We start from the raw sequence: 21,326 nt of genomic DNA, 5'->3' as shown, positions 1-21,326 counted from the left end.
CTTTAAATTCACCATATCACAACTCTCCTACTCCTACACGTTTAATTTTATAACTAAATTAGCTAAAAAAATCGAGTTAGAAGGTCAATGAACACCTTGTCAAATTTGAAGTTTAATAATAATAATAATAATAATGATGGTTTCTTTCACTGTATTCAGGTTTGATTTTTTCTATGCGTGCTTGTCATTCTCGTAATATTTTATATATTTACTAGATTTACAAAATGTTTAATAGGCTCGATAATTAATTGTGGTGCGAGAAACTCACCTAGACACCTTAGATGATTATATATATATATATATATATATATATATAAGTTTATAATAATAATATAGGATAATGAACATTTTACTCGGTTGTCAGGAATGGGCTTCCACCAAACAGTTTGAGATGAGGATGGTGTTTGGATATGCTGGTGCGGTTGTGGTTAAAAAAAAACAGTGTCACACATATTTGGTTAACCACGAACCACAGTTTGTTTTTATGTGGGTCCCAGTTAAAACTGCGGTTCAATTGTAAAAAATGAAAAGCAATTACACATTGCTTTTCATGCGTTTCTCCTCTCTCTCATCACCGATAATTTTACAATTACTTTCCCAACTGTCCTTGTCCCTCTTTCAATTTCCCAACGGTCACAAAAAAACCCAACAAATTGATGGTGGAAGGTTGTTGTAGATCAATAACGCCCAGTTTCAACATTTCCCTAAACTGTTCCTTCATGCGTTTCACCTCTCTCTCACCACCGAAACTTTCCCAGTAACCACTGTCAATTACGGTCCTCACAACCTCACAATTTTTTTTCTTGTTTCGGTTGCAGATCAATGTATAATTGATGAACTAAAACCCTAATTTCCTTTTCTAAACTGTTCTCCTCTCTCTTCTCTTGCTACAACCCCATTTCTATTTTGCCCTAAAACCACCAACGCCGGAGCAAGCTTCTTCCCCTCTGTCCATTCTTTCCAAACGAAGATCGAAAACACAAACCTTCACTGATCTGTCCCTCTATTGTTACAATTGCAGAAAACCCCTAAGAGATTTATGCTGGGAAAGGTCCACGATTGAGATACCAGTAAGTACCGTGCGTTTCCCTTGTAAATTTTGTTTCACATGTTGCTCAAAATCTAATTTCTATGGGTCTCTATTGTTGTTGTTTTTGCAGAACAAAGACAGAGACTGAGGTTAGTTCAGCATCGTGTTAATTGTTGAATTGATCCACAAATTTCATTGTTGCTGCTGCTTGTGTTCTATTTACTATGCCTTTATCAAATTTTTTTGAATTTATAGCAAATTTCATTGCTTCTTCTGCTTGTCCTCTGCTTTGCATGTGTTTTTAATTTTTTTCTACTTGAAAACCTGTATTTTTGTGATGCTTCTGTGTACTGTGTTACCCATGTTAATTTTGTAGTAATTGTAACTTAAAATCTATTTTATCTTCTGGGTCTCCATTGTATCTGTTTGCAGGACAAAGTTACAGAACCGTGCTGGTTTGGACTCTTAAAGAGATAGACTGAGGTAAGTTCCTGCCTTATCTCCATCTTCATTTTCAATTGTTTAGATGAAAAATTGCATGTCTGTGTACTTGCATGATCAATTACTATGTGTTCTGCAATTGACAATTTCCATAGCTGTTGCTGATTGTCTTCTGTTTACTGTGCTTTCATCATTTGTTTTGAATTTAAAAGAGTTTAATTGCTTCCATATGCTGCTTGTATGCTGTTCTTTGTTCTGGTTTTGTTTTTTTATGTCTACTAGATTATTTGCTTACTGGAAACAATGTGATGCTTTGAAATTTCATTTATTTGTTGTTCTTCATGGTTTGATATGTTTGCTATGCACATTGATATTGTTTCTGTTTGAGCAACCGTTGATGCCTTTATTGTGCGTATGTTTATTGTAATCGTAATAAGTGCCCAGTTAGCATGTCGTGTAGGATTACTTTTATTTCTACTTGTGCAGTCAAAGTCAGAATTTTGAGTTTTCTTTTTTTGTGTTTGCATGCTGTGAAAGAAAGCTGGGCTTCTTTGAATGTAGAAATAGATTCTGTTCTATTTGTTTTTTTTTCCTCTTTTTTTAGCTTCCAAACAACATGATAGCAATGAAGTGTTGCTTGATAATTCAAAATTATCTCATGGCTGAAGCTGACTTTTCTGAACAGTTGAAATTAATGGGTTTCAATTAGTTTTCATTACAAATTAACATGAACATTCTCATTTAAATACATGCATGGTTAATGTTTGTTGCTAACCACACATCTTTTGTTTTATTACTGTTTAAGTCCACGGTTTATGTATGTGCCACAATGTAATTCATATCATTTATTGATTTCAAACTTTTGTTAAATGTGTTAAAAGATATCATGGAAGGTCTTGAATCTTTTGATAAGGCTGCTTGGAAAAAGGAAATGTTGCATATATTTTGTGATATATGCATTAAGGCAATTGATATGGGAATGAGACCTAATACTCATTTCAATAAAACAGGGTGAAAATTTCTTATAACATTATTCAAAGAACAAACTGGCCATGCATTCACTAAAACACAGTTGAAAAACAAATGGGATGGATGCAAAAAGGATTGAAGGATATAGAATAAGCTGGTTTCTGAAACTGGTGTTGGCTGGAATAGTGAGTTAGGCATAATTGCAGCTAGTGATGAGTGGTGGAAACAAAAAATTCAGGTACATTCCTTGTCATCCCAACAATTCCTTTTATTGTTATCAAATTCCAACCCTAAAATTTTAGTAGTCTGATCCTTCATTACTTGATTTAATTTATATGCAGGAAATTAGAGGAGCCAAAAAATTCAGACATGTTGGTATTGAGCCATTTTTGAAGAATAAATTTGACTGAATGTATTCCAATATTGTCGCAACTGGAGCGTATGCATGGGCTCTTTCATCAAGTGTACCTGCTGGTAGTGATGTCGATCCTGGTACAAGCAATGCCAACATTGGGTATGATGGTTTGGATGAGGGCAGCGATGGTTCGGAGGAAGATGTGATTCTAGATTTCCAGACTGACATGGCTCGAATGGTTGGAGGGATAAATATGTTTAGCAGCAACAACACAAAAAGTGGTGGCAAAAGAAAAGAACAAGATCATTATGATGTGCGAGGTGGAAAGAAGAAAACAACTGGAATTGGTGTTCAGCTGCTGTCAAGGTGCAATCATCTACTTGAGAGTATGTCGACCAAGAGTGATTTGACTGCTTTGAATATGGATCGTGAAGGTTGTAGTATTCGCTAGGTGATGGCTGAGCTGCACTCAATTCCTGAAGTTTCAATTGAAGATGAGTTTCATGACTTCGTTATGGAGTATCTTAATTTAAGAAGAAAAAAAGAAATATGGGCCAGTATGGGTTATAAGCAATAGAAATTGAGATGGTTGCAACGAATGTATGCACGAACTAAACGTGCTTAGCTGACATGGTATGATTTAAGTTTCTTAACAGTTAATCAATTAACTATGTTCAAGTGCTTATGATATTTATACATGTTTATTTTGTTGTTGCAGAGTAATGGGATGCTGGTTTTTAAAAGAGTAGTTTCCATTTATCGAAGTTTGTCTGAGACATTGTATTATTCCACATTTCATGTTAAGACATATGAGCATATCCGTTTGCGGTAATTTATGTACTGTTATATTTATTAAACTGCTTTTCGGAAGTTAACAGACTTGTATGAGAAATTGTTGGTTGTAATGTTGTATTTTATCTACGAATTACAATGTTAAATGGTTGACCCTTTAATGGAATTGGTTGTTAATTTACCTTAACTGTTTTGTTCCCTGTATTTTTTTCTTTGCTGCTGTGAGGTCTGATGGGAATAATAATACATGCTGCTAGTGTTTCTTTTCTTAGCTGTAATTTTTTCCATTGGTTAGCTACTGTGAGATTGACATGCTGCTGGTGATTCTTTCCTTGGCTGTATTTGTTTCCATTAGGTAGCTACTGTGAGCTTGTGATGTTTGAAAAGAAACCCCTTTGTAGTTTACTGTTGCTGTTTTTTTCTTTGCTGCCGTGAGGTCTGATGGGACTAATAATACATGCTGCTGTGTTTCTTTCCTTAGCTGTAATTTTTTCCATTGGTTAGCTATTGTGAGATTGACATGTTGCTGGTGATTCTTTCCTTGGCTGTATTTGTTTCCATTAGGTAGCTACTGTGAGCTTGTGATGCCTGAAAAGAAACCCCTTTTGCAATTTACTGTTGCTGTTTTTTTCTTTGCTGCCGTGAGGTCTAATGGGACTAATGTTGTCGGTGTTTCTTCCTTTTCTAAAAGCTTGGTCTTGCTGCTGGTTTTTAACTTTTAACTCTGTTTTTATTCCTTTTAACTCTGGTTTGAAAGACTACATGTCAGGATGGTGTACATATATGAGCTGTAAAAGTAACATTATATGCTACTTTTACAGCATATACATACATGTGAATGTACTTATGTTGAAAGCTCAAAAATTGTAAAATAGACGTAAAGAGCATTGAAATTTTTCTATATAAAGAGGAATGTTTGCATCATATTTTTCACTGAACTAGCTTTCTTCATAACAATTCTCAGACCTCTCAATTGTATTTTATACAAGCAAGTAGAATACTCTTTTTTTGTTGGCTTTACAGGTATGGAAAAAACTTATATTGCACCAACTCTTTGATAGTTTTTTTATTGAATGATATTTAATTATTTAAAGTTTTTTATTAACAACATATATATTTTTTTCTTGTTTACATGTAATTGAAGTTATGGATGATCCACGATATAATGACATATTTAATGAAGATTTTGATGGTAATTATGATAATTTAATGAACCGCATTGTAGACCAAATTAATTATCCTAGTTATGAAGGTAGTGGTGCTTCAGTTGATGGTGCCAGAGATGATAGTAATGGAAACGACTCCGACGACAGTAATGACGATGATGATGATGACGACGACGTTGACGATGACAGTGATGGTGACGATGCATTTATTATAAGGAGGCATTTTGATAGGAAAAAATTAATTATATGCACAGCTGGAGCTATAAACATGTATTATATTAATCATATGTATAAAGAACCATGTATGGTTTCCTATAACACAGGGATGCGTTAGTTGTCGAAGGTTTTAAGAGGTCATTGGAAACGAAGTGTTAACATGTTCAGGATGGAGGCAACCACTTTGTTGAGTTTGTGCACCGAATTAGAAACGCAACATGGCTTAAAACCGTCAAGAAGAATGAGTGTTATTGAAAAGGTGGCAATGTTTCTATTTACAATAGCAGTTGGGGGGTCAAATAGACAAGTGCATGAAAGATTCCAGCATTCAGGTGAAACTATTAGTAGATGTTTTAAAGAAGTGCTTAAATCATTACGTTTGTTTGCTGTGGAAGTCATAAAACCAGTAGATCCATAATTTACGAGCACACCAAGAGAAATTGCTATGAATCCAAGATTTATGCCACATTTCAATGTAAGATGAAATTTTTTTTATAATTAAGTAGTTTAATTAAGTTGTTCAGAGGAGTATGAAATATGTTATGAATGTTTATGAGTATTATAAATGTTTTTGTGGCATGTAGAATTGTGTCGGTGCAATTGATGGAACACATGTTCGTGCCTGCATACCATCTGCAAATCAAATTCCATTTATTGGAAGAAAAGGTGTACCAACATAAAATGTCATGGCTGCTTGTAGTTTCAACATGCAATTCATGTTCGTGTGGGCAGGATGGGAAGACAGTGCACATGATAAGCGTATTTTTCTTGAGGCTATTAACAATAGTAATATCAAATTTCCAAAACCTCCGGAAGGTTGTGATTTTGACTAAATTGAAGATTTGGTAATTGAAGGAATATAATTTTTTTCCAGTTTTGTTTAAAATTACCATGTTATTTTTTGCAGAAAAATACTATTTGGTTGATGCTGGATATCCAAACGAGTATGGGTATTTGGGTCCCTACAATGGCGAGAGGTATCACTTCCAAGAATTTAGGCGTCGTGGACAACCAAGTGGTCAGAAAGAAGTGTTTAATCGTGCACACTCGTCACTACGTAACGTGATCGAACATTATTTTGGGGTATGGAAACAAAAGTGGAAAATTTTGCAAAACATGCCTGCTTATCCATACAAGACACAAGTTGAGATTGTAGTTGCATCAATGGCATTGTATAACTATATTAGAAGGAGTTCACAAGATGATGCAGTTTTTTCTGAGTATGATCGCAACCCCAATTTAATTCCAGATGACTTTTTACCTGATATTGTTCAGGCTTTGGCCGTTCAAGGCTCACGGAGGCCTTCACGTGTGGATTTTGTATGCGATGAAATTGCAAATAGTTTAATGAAACAATAAAGGAGTACATTAATGTATAAGGATTTTTCATTTTGTTATGTAATCATAATTACAAAACAGCTATGTTTAGGAATTATATATATGTGTTTATATATGTCCTTTTAATTAATTCAAATCAAATATAAAATATAAAGCATATTAACCAAAAACAAGAAAGTGTTTTTTTTTAACCACAGTTTTATCAAACATAAAACTGCTTTTTTTCAACTACAATTTCAACTATAGTGTTTTAACCAAACACAAAAAACTGTTTTTTTTTAACCACAACTTCAACCATAATTTTAATTAAACACTAAATTTTTTTTAAATCAATCTCATAAAAAATACTTTTTATTAAATTGTTTTTTTTACATTACAATCATAAAAATTACAATAATATCAAACACTCTCTCGAGATGGGCAGACACAGGAGTCTCAAGAGACGAGCTGTCTTTATCGGGAAGTCTTTGAGGGATATGCCCGTTAGTTACAGGTAGCTATTGCCTCACCACCTAGCACATCTATCCTATTCCCTCCTCCTAACTAGTGATGTTCTGCACTAAGATTTTTATTTTTATTTTTCCCAGAAAAAGGAGGCATCATGGTAAGAGAGCAGAAACGCAAGAGAAGGATCATAAGAATGGACTGGTCGGGTATTATTGTTCACGCGCATAAAAGAGTGTTCACGCGCATAATAGAAGGAGATGCAAGAGGGCGTGGGCTGGTAATGACGCGTCTACGCGCCCAAGGTCTTCTGCCTCAAGAAGCTCCATAACAAAACAGACCCTTCGAGAGAGAGAGACAGATGGTAAAAGAAACCGTGAAGACTGGGTTCTCTTTTTTTGACACTTGACTTTTGCTTTGTCTGGTGCGTACCGTTTCTGTTTGCCTTGTTTTACCATTTATTTTTTAAATATGTTAAACTTTTTAAAATATATCATTAAGTGTGTATTTTGGTTATTTTATAAAGTATTTTTTATTTAAAAATATATTAAAATAATATTTATTTTATTTTAAAAAAATTATTTTTAATATTAACATATTAAAATAATTTAAAAATATTAAAAAAATATTAATTAACTAGTAAGGAAAGTTTAAAGCTTCGGTTTTTAGTTAAATAATAAATTCGGTTAATTAATGATTCATATAGCACATTAATTTTTTTTAAGGAATAAGTGATATCATTAAACACTATAATACTATAATATAGATAGCAAAACACTATGAATATGAAATCCCATCGTGTTCTACTTTTTATTATTATAATTATTTTTGTTTTTTTTTTCTATCTCAGCCAGTCAATTTTTTCTGCAAATTTCATTTTTATTGCTGTGCTCATTTGAATTTTGAGTTGATAATTATTATCACAATCTTTGGAAACATTCTAGTATCGTTGACACCTGATTTTATAAAAATAATTTTAATTTTGTTGTTTTTAAGAATTTAAAAAATAAAGGATTAAAATTAAAATAAAAAAATAATAACAGACCTTTAATTTTTTAAGATAATATGATGTCAACTCTAGTCCTGTTTCTTCTTTTTTTTCTTCTTCTTTTCTTTGATCGTCAATTTTTTTTTAATTTGATCTTTCAATGCTGTGTTTATTGGAAATTTGAGTTAATACTTTGTTTTAATATACTCTTACATGGTTATATCATTCTTAAAAAATATCCCGGTATTGAGTTGGTGCTCGACTTCAAGAGAAAAAAATATGATTTTATTGTTTGAGAAAGATAGAAAAAGAGATGACTATAATTGAACTAAGAAAAAAAATATGATGCCTTTTTAAAAAATAAAATAAAATGTGTTAATGTTTTTTTTACCTTTGGAAATTTGTCAAAAAATCCTTTTTCAGCCATTTAGTTTGAACATGCAACGGTTGGTCTATCTAATATTTTATTTTTCTCACATTTTAGTCATTAAGTTTGAGAGATAAAAGAGTCATTGAATTACGATGAAAGTAATAAAAAGTTGACAAACGACCACTTTTCAACGGCAAAACTATTTGCTCTTAGTGTAAATAGATTCCATTTGACGAGATGAGTTTCATTTAGGTTCTTTTCCTTTGTTTCTTGCTAAAAAAAATAGAACATGCCTCGTTATTTATTTGGATTCGGGTTAATTCTTTGTTTGTTAACCAATTAAAAGCTAATTTAATACTAGAAATGGCTTTTTTAAGGTGCCTTGGGGGTGGTTTTTAGACTTTTTAGCTGAAAAAATAAATGAAATAAATTTTTAACCCTTTGAAGTTAGGTCTCAAGATTCTAGCCACCTATGATGATTGAAATCTGGAAACAACATATGAAGTTTCGCCTGCTATTTTTAATTTTGAAGAAGTATCATGTCATCCACTCTACAAAAAAGAAAAAAAATGAATCAAGCTAGCACGCTTGAGTTTTTTTTTCTTTAAGACCGAGTAGTGCTAACCTAAAAGTTATTTTTTATTGATAATTTTTTCATCTCAATTGCATATTTAAACATTTGGCTGTTTTAGAACTAATTTTTAATATGTTTTTTTTTATTTATCATGGTCTCAACTCTCAAACAAATGTTTTGATATTTGATTGGTGTTCAATTTTATGAGCGTTTATTTACTTATTATATAAGTAAAAATTAGAGTTTTAGAATAGAAAAGTTATTAAACCTAGTGAAATCTATGATCCGGATAACAACTTTAAGAGGTTAACTTGGTTGTTGGGAATTAAGTTTCATAACTTATGTTAACAACAAATCAAGTTCCTTTCATAACACAGGTGTCGATTATACCATATAGTTGGCTATGAAGGATCAAGCATTTATTATACCAAGTGTTATACAACACAAATCTAGATTAACCATTTAACAAGTAAGGTATTATGAATTAATAACATAAAAATGATAAGACATGTTAATAGCAAACTTTGTTAGATGTAAGCATGAACGTCCATATTGAGTTTATATTATACATATCCTAACACCATTAGTGAAACCTTTTTACCTTAACATAATAAGCTTAGCTAAACATAATGAAGAAGAGAAACATAAATAAACTAGATAAGAACATAGTTATGATGAAAAGTATAAATAAGAGATTAATGAAAGCAAAATTTAAACATTACAAAAATACAAAGAAAGAAAGCAAGAATATGATCTTAATCTGAAAACTAAGATGTCTAAATGCATGGAAAATACCTCCTTTTATAGGTCAAAATTCAGAACTATTGATTTGATGACTAATTGTTGAGTGGATGACCATCTCTTGATTTGATAACAATCTTTATCTTCTTGTGTGCAGAAAACATTATTGCTAACATCAGAATTTGAACAGATAGTTTTTATGAAAGTTCTGGAAAATTGTCTCAGCTTTCCAACAAAATAAGAATGAGGTCATTTGGACTTCTAAAACTCGAGATATGGGTTGAACATTGAACAGTGTCTAGGTTGCAGGATAGATTCTGACTTTTTTGTTGTTTTTACAATTTGAACTTGAAAACGGTTCTTTTGAATCTTGGACTCTTCATGAAAGTTTTATGCCTATGTCTTAGCTTTCTATCCATATAAACCAGACCTAAATCCAAGTTCTACAGCTCCAGTTATGATCCAATAACCGAATGGTGTTCCAATTTGAATTCAACCAGCATCTCTTTTCTAAGCGTAGCCCTCTCTTTATCTTCTCAATTTTAGTAGTTAAACTCATCAATTAATCCTTTGATTTATGTGATAGGCCTGCATTTAAAATGAACATTTATCATAAATTATATTATCAGACTTGTTATTATAAAACATGCTCTAGTTAAGGAGTCATTAATACTTCAAGTGCAAAATGATGATATAAAACCTTAATGAAAATGCACTTTTAAGTACTAATCATTAAAGCTGAACAATCCCCAAGGTGTCTCTGATTTCACTTCGTATATAACAAATATATGAGCCCCATTTACTTAATAGACCTTTCTGCAACATTTACCCCTTGTCAGACCTGTACATTAGAGGACCCCCCTCTACTAACATGTGTACATCCTTTTGAATTTCCTCTTGGGGTGAAATCTCTTCCCCTCTTCTAAAACTGATTAGATGGCTGTCCACTTTTCCTCTTATTTGGAAGAGGAGGTTTACTAGTGAAGAATACATAATCCATCATCTTCACTCCCATCACCTATCCCTGTTCAACTTTCTTTTTTCTGTTCATCCATGGTCACTCTCTCCATAACTTGAATATCTCGTATTAACTCTCGCATTGTCTAAAACTATATGGCTACATTACCCTTTTCAAATCTTGCCTGAACCCATCACATATTCTTTTTATCTAGTGTCGCCTAGTAGAATGGTATGGAAAAACAAAGACATATAGGTCCTAGAACCTCCTTTCATACTCCAGGAAAATCACATCTTTATGTCTCAAGTTTAAGAACTTATGTTTTTTTATCTTTTTATGCTGCCAAAAGTTATATCGCTTCTCAAATTCTGCCCTAAAATCCTGCCAAGTCGGCACCTCTCTAGACCTCCTTTCCCTATTAGTCTCCTATCAAGAGTGGGCATTTGCTGTTAATAGCTGGGTCACACAATCAAGCCATAACTCTTTTAGCATCGATATTTGATTGATTTTCCTTTCTACCCTCCTCAACCAGTGTCCTACAATCTCAACATCCTTCTCCCTTAAATATATCACACATGTTATCTCTTTCATGCCTTTCACTCAATGTACCAGGGTGGCAACTTTCTCTTCTTTAGATGTAATATTAGAAGCTTCAGTTATCCTTGTCCCCATTGCTTTAACTAATTGCTCCAAAAAGATAGGGTTTGATATGGTGTAGGCATGACAATCGACACTATTGATGGGGGTTTATTTGCTTACCTTTATCTATCTGATACCTTGGTAATGATACATCTGTTCATCAAGAAATAGAATCATCCCAGCACCCAGCTGATTCACCCTTTTTAAAGTGCACTGAAACCGTATGTATATATGAAGCAATATTTATCAATAAATCTCCTTCCTACTCATCATCATCATATAGTATACTGTATTCTCTTCCCTAAACCGGGGATGGATGGATCAGTCCTGATTTCATGTCTAGTCCAGATCATTCTAAAACACATTTTAAATTCATATCAATCATTAATCCAAGTTTACTGGATCGAAGCTAGTGCTCTAATACCAATTATAACAACCGTAATTTCTAGGACAAAACACATACTTAAATACAAAATTATTAAGCATTTTTTTTTTCATATATGTATTCCTTTTAACATATACAATAACCTTTTAAAATTACTAAGTACTCTACCATAATTTCTATTGAGATTCCAGCAGAGTTTCCTCCATAATAGAACATCACAAGTTATAAACTTAACCTGTTTTACTTCCACACACAAACACAATTCCTTGATCCAATCATTCTAGATCATGATCCATATCAACTCTATTCCAGTAATTTCAACTCATCCAATAAGACATATAATCAATTACATAATGCATTAATTATAAAGTATGAGAGTTTATATAAAATCTAGCTAATCAAGTCCACATTTCTTTCATTTCTTTCACCCTCTATTCTTTCATTTATTAATCATTCTTTCATTTATTAATCATGAATTGTACATTTAAAGAAACTATAGTTAAACAATTCAAGTGATACAAATAGAAATATTAAGGTGTAAAACACTTGTTTGCTACACATGGAGTTCATACTCTGGATTATGGTCTGGTTATAGTGGTATCCTCAGTCAACACAAGATAAATTCATCACCATCATTTTATTATAACCTTTGGATCCATAACTAGATCCCCAAAAAAACACCCTTATTTTGTTTCAGTATATATATACATATTTCAAACTCATACATTTATACATCCATATTCAAGTTTTATTTTATCATTTAATTCATCAATACTAAAGCAAACCAATTTAACATGATCCCTATTTTTCTATCTTAGTCGTATGACCACCTTAATTATCCATGGTTGATTTTCTTCATCTCTTCTTTATAATTCAACGTCAACTCAACATAATTAGATTCAAAACATATTTCCATAATAATTTCATGGATGTGTTTTGTCAATTTATCTTCCTTCTTTAATGGCCAATTTGGTCGAACTCATAGGAAACCATGGGTTTCCTCCAATTCCTACACATCTAACCCATCATAATCATTTATCATACACCTATTCAGACATGATTTAACCCAAATATCATAATAATTAAATTAATTAAATTCACTCTTCTTCCACATGCTTTGGTTAAATATCACCTAAAGAAGAGAAACATGATTTATTTTCAAATTCCTTAAATCTCCATTTATTGTTCAAGTCACACAATTATATTCATTTTACACAAAAAATAAATCAAACAAATTCAAACATTTAATCCCTATATTGGCTGAAACTTCCATTTAGGGGATTTTCTCTTCAATTTTATCAAATTGACACTTACCCAATCCTTTTTCTATCTATATTGTCATATTTAAACACATCCCATTCATCAATTAAATAAAAAAAATCCCGGTTAATTTAAAAAATATTTTTTTCTTAAAAAGATCAAAACAACATGGTTTTGATTAAAAAATCAACGGGTTTTTGACATAAATTTCACCCTCGAGCCAACCAAGTTGCGGCTCAATTTAATTTTAACCAGGTCAAATTAGGTTAATCCATTCTCTAATTTTTTTAAATTCAGACTTATCCAAGTCCTGAGCTGACCAAATTTTAGGTAGACCTACAAGACGGTCTGGATTTAATAAGTAAGGTTATTAATTTCAATATTCAATGTAAAATAAAGTAGAAAAAATAACATCAATTTATTTTTAAAATATGTAAATTTAGTAGTTATATTTATTAAGATTAAAATAAATATTTTCATATTTTATTTTATTTTATTAACTATAAATCAAATAAACATAATAAATAAATAATCAATTTATTTTATATATCATTATCAAACACAATTCTATTTTTTTCTTGGTTTATTTCGTCTTATTGTTTTAGTTTCTTCTATTCTATTCGATTCGAGGATGGTAACCAAATCGAAAATGAAAAAACAACTCATAAATCCCCAAATCAAAATGTATTGTTAATTGCAAATTCACCAAATAAAATGACAATAATTTGAAAGTAATTTAGAGTGCTCGAGTCCAAAGGTCATCACTAGGCCACCTACCCACGTGAAGGAACGAAAGTGATGTAAAATTCCAAAAGCACATCGAGAGCGCAGAAAAGCCAACTCTAATATGTTTCCACTTCTCTTCACGTGACCTTCCTTCACTTCTCTCGATACCCCCCCACTTGTCTTCTCCGTCACTCTTTCATCTCCTCCGACAACCTAGGCAGGAGCCTCCACTGAAACCAGAAGAATCCACCCAAACTATCTCAAGCAAGATTTAGTTTAGTTCGAGAACCCATCTCTCTTTCTTGATCATCATCATCATCTCCACCAATCCAATCCAAACCATAGCAATGCCTCAGCAACCCCAGCATTCCTTTCTTCTTCTCTCCATCTTGATGCTGATCTGTTCTCTATATAGCATTATTTCAGCAGATCCTCTGTTCCATGAATGTACTTCAAAGCAAGATACATCCTTGAGATCTTCTTCATGCCCTCCATTCGCATCCACTTCTCCTCTTCCTTTCCCCTTCTCTTTATCACCTGGTTGTGGTCACCCTTTCTTTCAACTAAAATGCTCTTCTCCTCACTCCATAATCTCCATTAATAACCTCTCTTTTGCTCTCCTTCATTTCGACCCCAACTCCTCCTCTCTTCTTCTATCTCCTCAACTCTCCTCTCTAACATCCTCTACAACAATAAGACCCGCTGCTACTTGCTTTAGTGATCTTTCTTCCATTCCTGCCCATTCCATCAATCTCTCCGGTTCACCATTTCGAGTTTCTGATTCTTATTGTTCTCGGCTTTCTGTTCTGCGCTCTTGTTCCCCACCAAATCTCCCAAACTGCAGCCACTGTCCCTGGGAGTGTAAGCTCGTCAAGAACCCACTTAACCTCCTCAATGACTGTGGATCTGCTACTCCTCGTAGTCTCCAAAAGCAGGGATGTCAAACCGACATCTTAGAGTACCTTGACAATTTCTTGAAAATCGGGTTCCAGGTTGAGTACGATGAGTCTCAAGATTCCTTCTTCTCCAGCTGCAGGGAATGCAAATCCAAGAAAGGAATCTGTGGCTTCAATTCCTCAGACCCAGAAAAGAATTTCTTTTGTTTTCAGTCCAGAACTCGGTTTTCACCTACATGGATTCACCAAAATGACCCAAACCGAGTCGCCATTTTGTGCTCCATCTCCGCAGTGTTATGTCTTGTAATTGCCGTTTTGGTTTTTGGAATTGTTTTTAGGTTTAGGCGATTGAAATCATTGAAAACAGAAGACGACCCAACGACACTGTTCCTTCACCGCCACCGCTCTGCTAGTCTTCTCCCTCCTGCGTTCACCTTCGAGGAGCTTGAATCCTCAACTAACAGGTTTGACCCCAAGCGTAAAATTGGAGATGGAGGGTTTGGGTCTGTGTATCTAGGCCAGCTCTCTGATGCCAGAATCGTTGCTGTTAAATACCTCCACAGGCACCACCAAGCTGCAGCCGCTGGCAGAGCATTTTCAACCAAGTCATTCTGCAACGAAATCTTGATATTATCTTCAATAAATCATTCAAATCTCGTTAAACTTCACGGGTATTGCAGTGATCCAAGAGGGTTACTTCTGGTGTATGACTACGTCCCCAACGGCACTCTCGCTGACCACCTCCATGGAACAAACAACTTGCACCGTAAAAGTTCTTTAACGTGGCAAGTGAGGCTTGATATCGCATTGCAAACGGCTTTGGCTATAGAGTACTTGCATTTCTCAGTTAAACCACCCATTGTTCACAGAGATATTACATCATCCAATATTTTTATAGAGAGAGATATGAGAATCAAAGTGGGTGATTTTGGGCTTTCAAGGCTTTTAGTCTTGCCTGAAACATCTTCATCTTCATCTGGGTATGTTTGTACCGGGCCTCAAGGCACACCTGGATACTTGGACCCGGATTACCACCGGTCGTTCCGGTTAACAGAGAAGAGTGATGTTTACAGCTTTGGAGTGGTTTTGTTGGAGCTGGTTTCAGGTTTGAGGGCAGTGGACCAGAGTAGGGACAAGAGGGAGATGGCTTTGGCTGATCTTGTAGTATCCAAAATCCAAATGGGTCTGCTTCGTCAGGTTGTTGACCCTGTTTTAGGTGTTGATGAGGAAACTATGAACGGTATTGAATCCGTGGCTGAGCTGGCCTTCAGGTGTGTGGCGGCGGACAAGGATGATCGGCCAGATTCGAGGGAGGTTGTGGAGGAGCTGAGTCGGATTCGAAGCCGAACGATTGGCATTAAGTAAATTGTCACGACCCGAATCTGGACCATCACAATTATCTGGTGGGCAGCTGTGCGAAGGAGTTGGCATGGCTAAAGGTTTTGATTATGTTGTGGGCATGGCTGTGCTCTGGTGTGGGGAGATCAGTTGTTGATTGGTGTGGTTTGGGGCTTTTGATTGACCTGACTACTAGTCATGGTTGGGCGTTTTATGTTGTCTGGTTTGATTACAGACACTCGTAGTTTATGATGAGGAGAAGATGTCCATGCCTTGTAAGTAGTTAGCTGTCTTTACAGTTTATCTAAATCTTCAATTGTCAATTTTGCTCTCATCACAGCAAGTAAGAAGAGGAAACTCTGCATATTTTGTATAGTATAAAAGTACGTTCAGGATGTGGCAAGGAGTACTAGAATTGTTGCCAGCTCATCCTTTTTGGCTCTGTTCTAATCAAGCTAGCAACATGGTTACTAAACTGCAATTGCACAAAGTCATCTTTCTGATGTAACAACAATGTTACGTATTAATTTCTGGTGAAAATGTTTCTATCAGAGAAACCTAATCTGCTGTGACAAACAAAAACAAAAAAAAACCTCCCACCTTCCACTTACAATCCTCGGATGAAGAGTGCTGCCACAACAACAATGACTTCACAAGCAATCATTTCTTCTTCATTTCTAGTTTAATCTTTTTGCCTCTCCTAGTTTAATCTTTTTGTACACCCTCATCAACTATTATTAGCGTAAGGTGTATGATATGATTGAAAACATGCTCTATTATTATCCCATCAGTGTCAAAATATCTGATAAGCCCACTGATCAACCAAAATATTGATTGCCTTTATTTTTGCTTTCACACAATGGTAACTTTATCTAGTTCAGTCTTCAGACAAACAGACTCATCGATTCACCTTTTCCTTTTCGTTGTTCTCCCTTGATTGAGATGGAATCATGGGATGCAGATAAAGGATAACTAGGAACGATGGAAGAAAGGTTACACATTTTTCATCTGTAATTCACACAGTTATGAAGCAAGGCTAGAGCCGAGTAGAATTCATGTATGTAACAAGATGTCCAAATGCATAGCTGGTAGATTGATCCATCTTTCATGCCACCTGAACAAAATGTGCAGCTTCTAAGGCCCTAGCCTTCTCACCAGCAACTGTTGCTTCCTGACTGCCTGTCATTGCATAGCCTCTCTCCTGCAATAGGTCATGAAATTGTCACTCATCCAGATCATTTTATCCTTAAAAAAAACTCCGCATACAAGTCAGGGCTATACCAATAAGCGCCACATGAATGGGGTTCCTTCCCTCTTCTTGATCTGCTTCTCCATTACTCCTATTGCTACAACTCAAGAAAGAAGTCAGAAGAGCCACAATGAAGTTAAATTGCAGAAATAGGAGGTTTGGGACGCCAAATGTATGTACCCTTGGCGGCTTGTCCAGTATTTAGTAACATGCTGTACCAGACTTCATTAAATACATCAAGTTGTTCATCTGATGCCCCAAGCATCTAGCACAAAGGACAGTAAAATTCATATCTTTTAATTCAAATTTGTAAATACAGCTGATCAAAACACATGAATCAACTTGATAATAGTACCTTACAATCGTTGGCATCAAAATCTGAATCAAGTAAATCTAATGCTTGCTTGTCATTACCCCTCCCATACTCGAATAAGGCTTCTGCAAGCTGAGAAAAGGGGAAAATGAAATCCTTGCATATCTCAAAAACACCTTTCAAAAAGCATCTGAAGAAAGCAATAGCAACAGATTTATGAAAAGTAACCACCACGTTAGCATAGAACCAAAGGAAGTTTTGTGAATTTAAGAGAGAAAAATGCGAATCCAACCCACAATTGTTACAATTTTCCGATCATTTGTTACAAACAAAGAAAAGAGGAAAAGGTTATATATTCTAATTATGGTCAACATCTATACCCCTCCAGGATGGGGGTTCGCTGCATCTTTGGGATATGGCCTGGTTGCATGCAAAGGTATCTTACCAGCTACTAACATGAAATTGTATAAATGGAGATAAAAAAATGGTAAGAGAAGCAGCAATCAGAACAAACCCGAATCACTTTCTGCATTCTTTGTTGCTTCTTCTTGCTCATCTTATGAATTCTGCAAAAAGACGACGAGATTACAATAATGTAGGGCCATGCATGAAAATGTATAAAGATAGCACAGGCTTCTACCTGGATTTCAAGCCCTCAAGTAAATCTTCTGCCTTTGAAGGTTCACCAGTTTTAGCCAAGGCCCATAATATCAACACATCAAGGTGCCACTCTAAATACCAGTTGGCCTAGATATTGTAATGCACATGGAAGTATCACATAATAATCAGACAACACGTACACAGTAACATGAAAAATATGTGCCCATATGCATACCAATGGTATTCAAACATAATTGCTAGTGAAAGCATGAAAAATGCATCTCAAAACAAATTATCATTGGAATTTAGAGCTTTAATTAAAGTCAAAGTCTTCAACTGTTGCAAACTTCACTCCTGGGGTGAGTTAAAAGAAATTTTGTTCCATCCGCTCCTTTGGCATGTAGATGCAAGCTCCCGATTCTTGTATTATATGTTTGATAATGAAGAGACAGCATGCACAAACAAGATAATAGAAAAACAAAACAACAGCATGCAAGGTGCTGATAGCTGAAGCACAATCCAGGACTCGTCTGTGTCCAGCATATCCAGCACAGAAGACACAGCTAATTGTCCAGCAAACCTGTAAGGATTCATATATCTAGGAGAGAAAACTGCCAAATCCAGGGAAAGGGGATTCTTTTTCCATATGAAGAGCACAATTTGCATGCTTTGACCTTTGATTTCTGAAACTTAATCTTTTCAATAACAACTATATTTTCATATTGTTCATTTCAGTTATAGTGATTATAGTTATATAGTTACGGGGCTGGTCTATTATAACGAAGTTATAACAACAGAAGATTATTAGTTACTAAATTCAGCCTTTTGTTTCGGACTGTGTGAGGATACAAAATTCTTGAAATAAAATCTCATAGACTTTTATGATCTCTCAAATAGAATAAAGTAGAGATGATCATTCAGATATGTTTTGCAAAGTTTCATGAGAGAACTAATCAAATTGTAAGCAGACATCACTCATTGATTGACTAGTTACTTTTTCTATGGTTCTTACACTAAAACACATATAACTTACTTGATCTGTTATGCAGGAAGCTAAAATCTTCAGACGGTCCTCAAAGATGTCAAGCTCACCCCTTAGATACACACGCAACAACAAACCCAGAGCATTCAAGTACACCTGAATGCACAATAAAAGTAAGACCACTTCGCACAAAATGAGGGTGAAATTTGAACAGATAGCAGAATAACATACTTCTGGAGGCACAGCATCAGCTTTTTCCAACTCTTTCCAGATATGTTGGTCATAAACTTCTAAAACTTTTCTCACCGGAGCATGACCTTCCAAGTAACAAAGAGCAACATGCCACCAATTATGTGTCAGCCTGTAGATTGAAACAGTGACGCCACCTCAGGCATTGGAGAAAACCATCAGGAAATTTATAATAACATATAGCATCTCATTTCTATACTATAACATTTTATACATACATAAATGACAAGCAAGAACTCCATGAAGATGAGCATTCCTCCATGAAGTCTACTGCATCTTTGAAACGGCATTGATACTGAAGGACATGACACACCTGCACAAGAATTTACACTCAAAAGGACGGTTCTAGCTCTTGCTATCATATGGTACTTAGTCACTCCAAACCAAACTCATACTCCTGATCTCTCTTAAAAGACGAGTTAAAATTTGTCCATGACAATGAGCAAAATAATATGTTCCACTACGGTGGAAAAAACATAAAAAGGCAAGATATGATGTACTGCATTATACTAAGATGATGAGAACTCACAGCATGTTGCGCCCAGTAATCTTGCTGGTTGATCTCATATCCCTTTCTTGCTGCTTCCTCAGCATCAGCCATTTGGCCCAGCTCTAATAACGGAAACGCAAGCATGCCATATATATAATCTTCTTCTTGGTTTCTGGGTAGAACCTGTTGAAATGAAAAGTCTTGTTAACCCCAAGGTGGTTGATAATAAAGTATAACTTATGCTATCTGGACAGAAATGAACCTGTTGCACAAGGTCCAGGGACAGGTCAGGTCTACCCATGTAGAAACATAAAACTTGAGCTCTTTTAAGAGTAACTAGATCTCTCGGGTAATCATTGAGGAGCTGTAAAATAAAATGTATGCATCAAATGAAATTAGAGGTTGTATGATTAAAGCCCATATAAATCATTTAATGACATAGTGTTCAATTAGCATTATAATTTAAATTATGTAACTAAGGAAAAAAAGACTTAAGCTAAAATAAATTTAGAAAGAGCCCCCCTTTTTTGAAGGCATTAAGGAAGAATAGGGATTCTCTCTCATGGCCAAAATGCATTAACAGATTAGCTTTAAGGATAGAGGGGGTGAAAGGGTAGGCGTACCTTAGAATGAAATTGAAGAGCAACATCATCATCTCTATTCTCACAAATCAAAGAATTAAGAGCATCAAAAACTGCTTTCTCATAAGGGGTGGCTTCTTCCTGTTAGTTAAAAGAAATTTCACAGGTGAAACATTCCATCAGAAGACAAAGGCCGTACACGAGTACAGAGGGCAAAACACTTACAAGTCGAGAGTTTGCAGCCTGGATATGGAAAGAAGCTCGGGAAGGATTGGCAGAGGAGCAGAGGAAATGAGCTGCCAGAATATTGGCTAACACGCAGTCTTTGTCATGAAGTGTAGCTTCCAAAATCACACGCCTCTCTCTTCCATAACTAAGAACCTTCATTTAGCCAAGAATCAACACCAACCCGAAAAAGAAACTCCCTCTTTCTCTCTGGCAATCCAATTAATAAGAGGAGATAGAGAAAAGAAGACAGACCTGGTGGTAATAAGAGTTGATGGCAGAGATGCAAGCATCCGAGGAAGTGTTGACCTCGTAACCCCAATTGTCCAATTTAACACCACCTTCCATTTCTTCTGTCTTTCTTTCAACAATCACAGTGTTGCCGTCGCGGTCTGTGTAGGACAAATAAGGACAGTTGCGACAGGGAAGAGTGTCGGGGACTCCAATAACGAATCTTGGTTTTATTTCCTTTGATCACAGTGTTGCCGTCGCGGTCTGTTTAGGAGAGATAAGGGCAGTTGCGACAGGGAAGAGTGTCGGTTTTATTTCCTTTTACGTAGTGGCCACCTGTCTATACATTTCGTGACTGTAAGCTTCCGTCCTTGTAGTTATTGAAATTGATTAATTAAGCCTTACCGTTTCTCATTTCTTTTTCTATTTATAATGGAAAAACAAATTGTGAAATATATGAAAGATTAACCTATGACCATATATATATATATATATATATATATATATATATATATATATATATATATATATATATAGACACACACACACACACACACACACACACACACACACACTGGATTTTGGAATCACAAGAACTAATTAATTACGCTTATATTTTTTAGGCAACTTTGTCCTTAGAGATTATCTGTATTTGCATTTGTTTTCCATTCGATTAGTTTTTAATTAGTTTAGAATAAAATAGGAATGATTTTCGTCCACATTTTCCTAATCTAGTAATGAGTAATCTTATCCATATACTGTGACAATTAGAAATGGCAC

General features: G+C 34.8%; 3 protein-coding genes across 3 annotated transcripts; 2 read left to right on the top strand and 1 right to left on the bottom strand.

Moving 5' to 3' along the window:
- Positions 1–2,437: 2,437 nt before the first annotated feature.
- Positions 2,438–3,422, top strand: LOC133696157 (uncharacterized). The gene is made up of 2 exons (XM_062118223.1): positions 2,438–2,678; positions 2,782–3,422. The coding sequence occupies exon 2, from the start codon at positions 2,851–2,853 to the stop codon at positions 3,244–3,246; it is 396 nt and encodes a 131-aa protein (XP_061974207.1). The 5' UTR covers positions 2,438–2,678; positions 2,782–2,850; the 3' UTR covers positions 3,247–3,422.
- Positions 3,423–13,437: 10,015 nt separating this feature from the next.
- Positions 13,438–16,101, top strand: LOC133696734 (LEAF RUST 10 DISEASE-RESISTANCE LOCUS RECEPTOR-LIKE PROTEIN KINASE-like 1.5). Its single transcript, XM_062119011.1, has one exon. The coding sequence runs from the start codon at positions 13,740–13,742 to the stop codon at positions 15,651–15,653; it is 1,914 nt and encodes a 637-aa protein (XP_061974995.1). The 5' UTR covers positions 13,438–13,739; the 3' UTR covers positions 15,654–16,101.
- A 343-nt stretch (positions 16,102–16,444) lies between these two features.
- Positions 16,445–20,878, bottom strand: LOC133696735 (uncharacterized). Its single transcript, XM_062119012.1, has 14 exons — positions 20,571–20,878; positions 20,316–20,471; positions 20,133–20,231; positions 19,772–19,873; positions 19,549–19,692; positions 19,238–19,332; positions 19,002–19,131; positions 18,822–18,926; positions 17,829–17,935; positions 17,703–17,754; positions 17,231–17,320; positions 17,056–17,140; positions 16,908–16,972; positions 16,445–16,827 (listed from the first exon to the last, which is right to left on the bottom strand). Exons 1-14 carry the CDS (start codon positions 20,661–20,663, stop codon positions 16,732–16,734), a joined length of 1,419 nt encoding a protein of 472 aa, XP_061974996.1. The 5' UTR covers positions 20,664–20,878; the 3' UTR covers positions 16,445–16,731.
- Between the last annotated feature and the right edge of the window lie 448 nt (positions 20,879–21,326).

The sequence above is a fragment of the Populus nigra genome, chromosome 6 (genome assembly GCF_951802175.1).
Source record: "Populus nigra chromosome 6, ddPopNigr1.1, whole genome shotgun sequence".
Lineage (NCBI taxonomy): Eukaryota > Viridiplantae > Streptophyta > Magnoliopsida > Malpighiales > Salicaceae > Populus > Populus nigra.
This window is presented reverse-complemented; position numbering and strand designations above follow the sequence as displayed.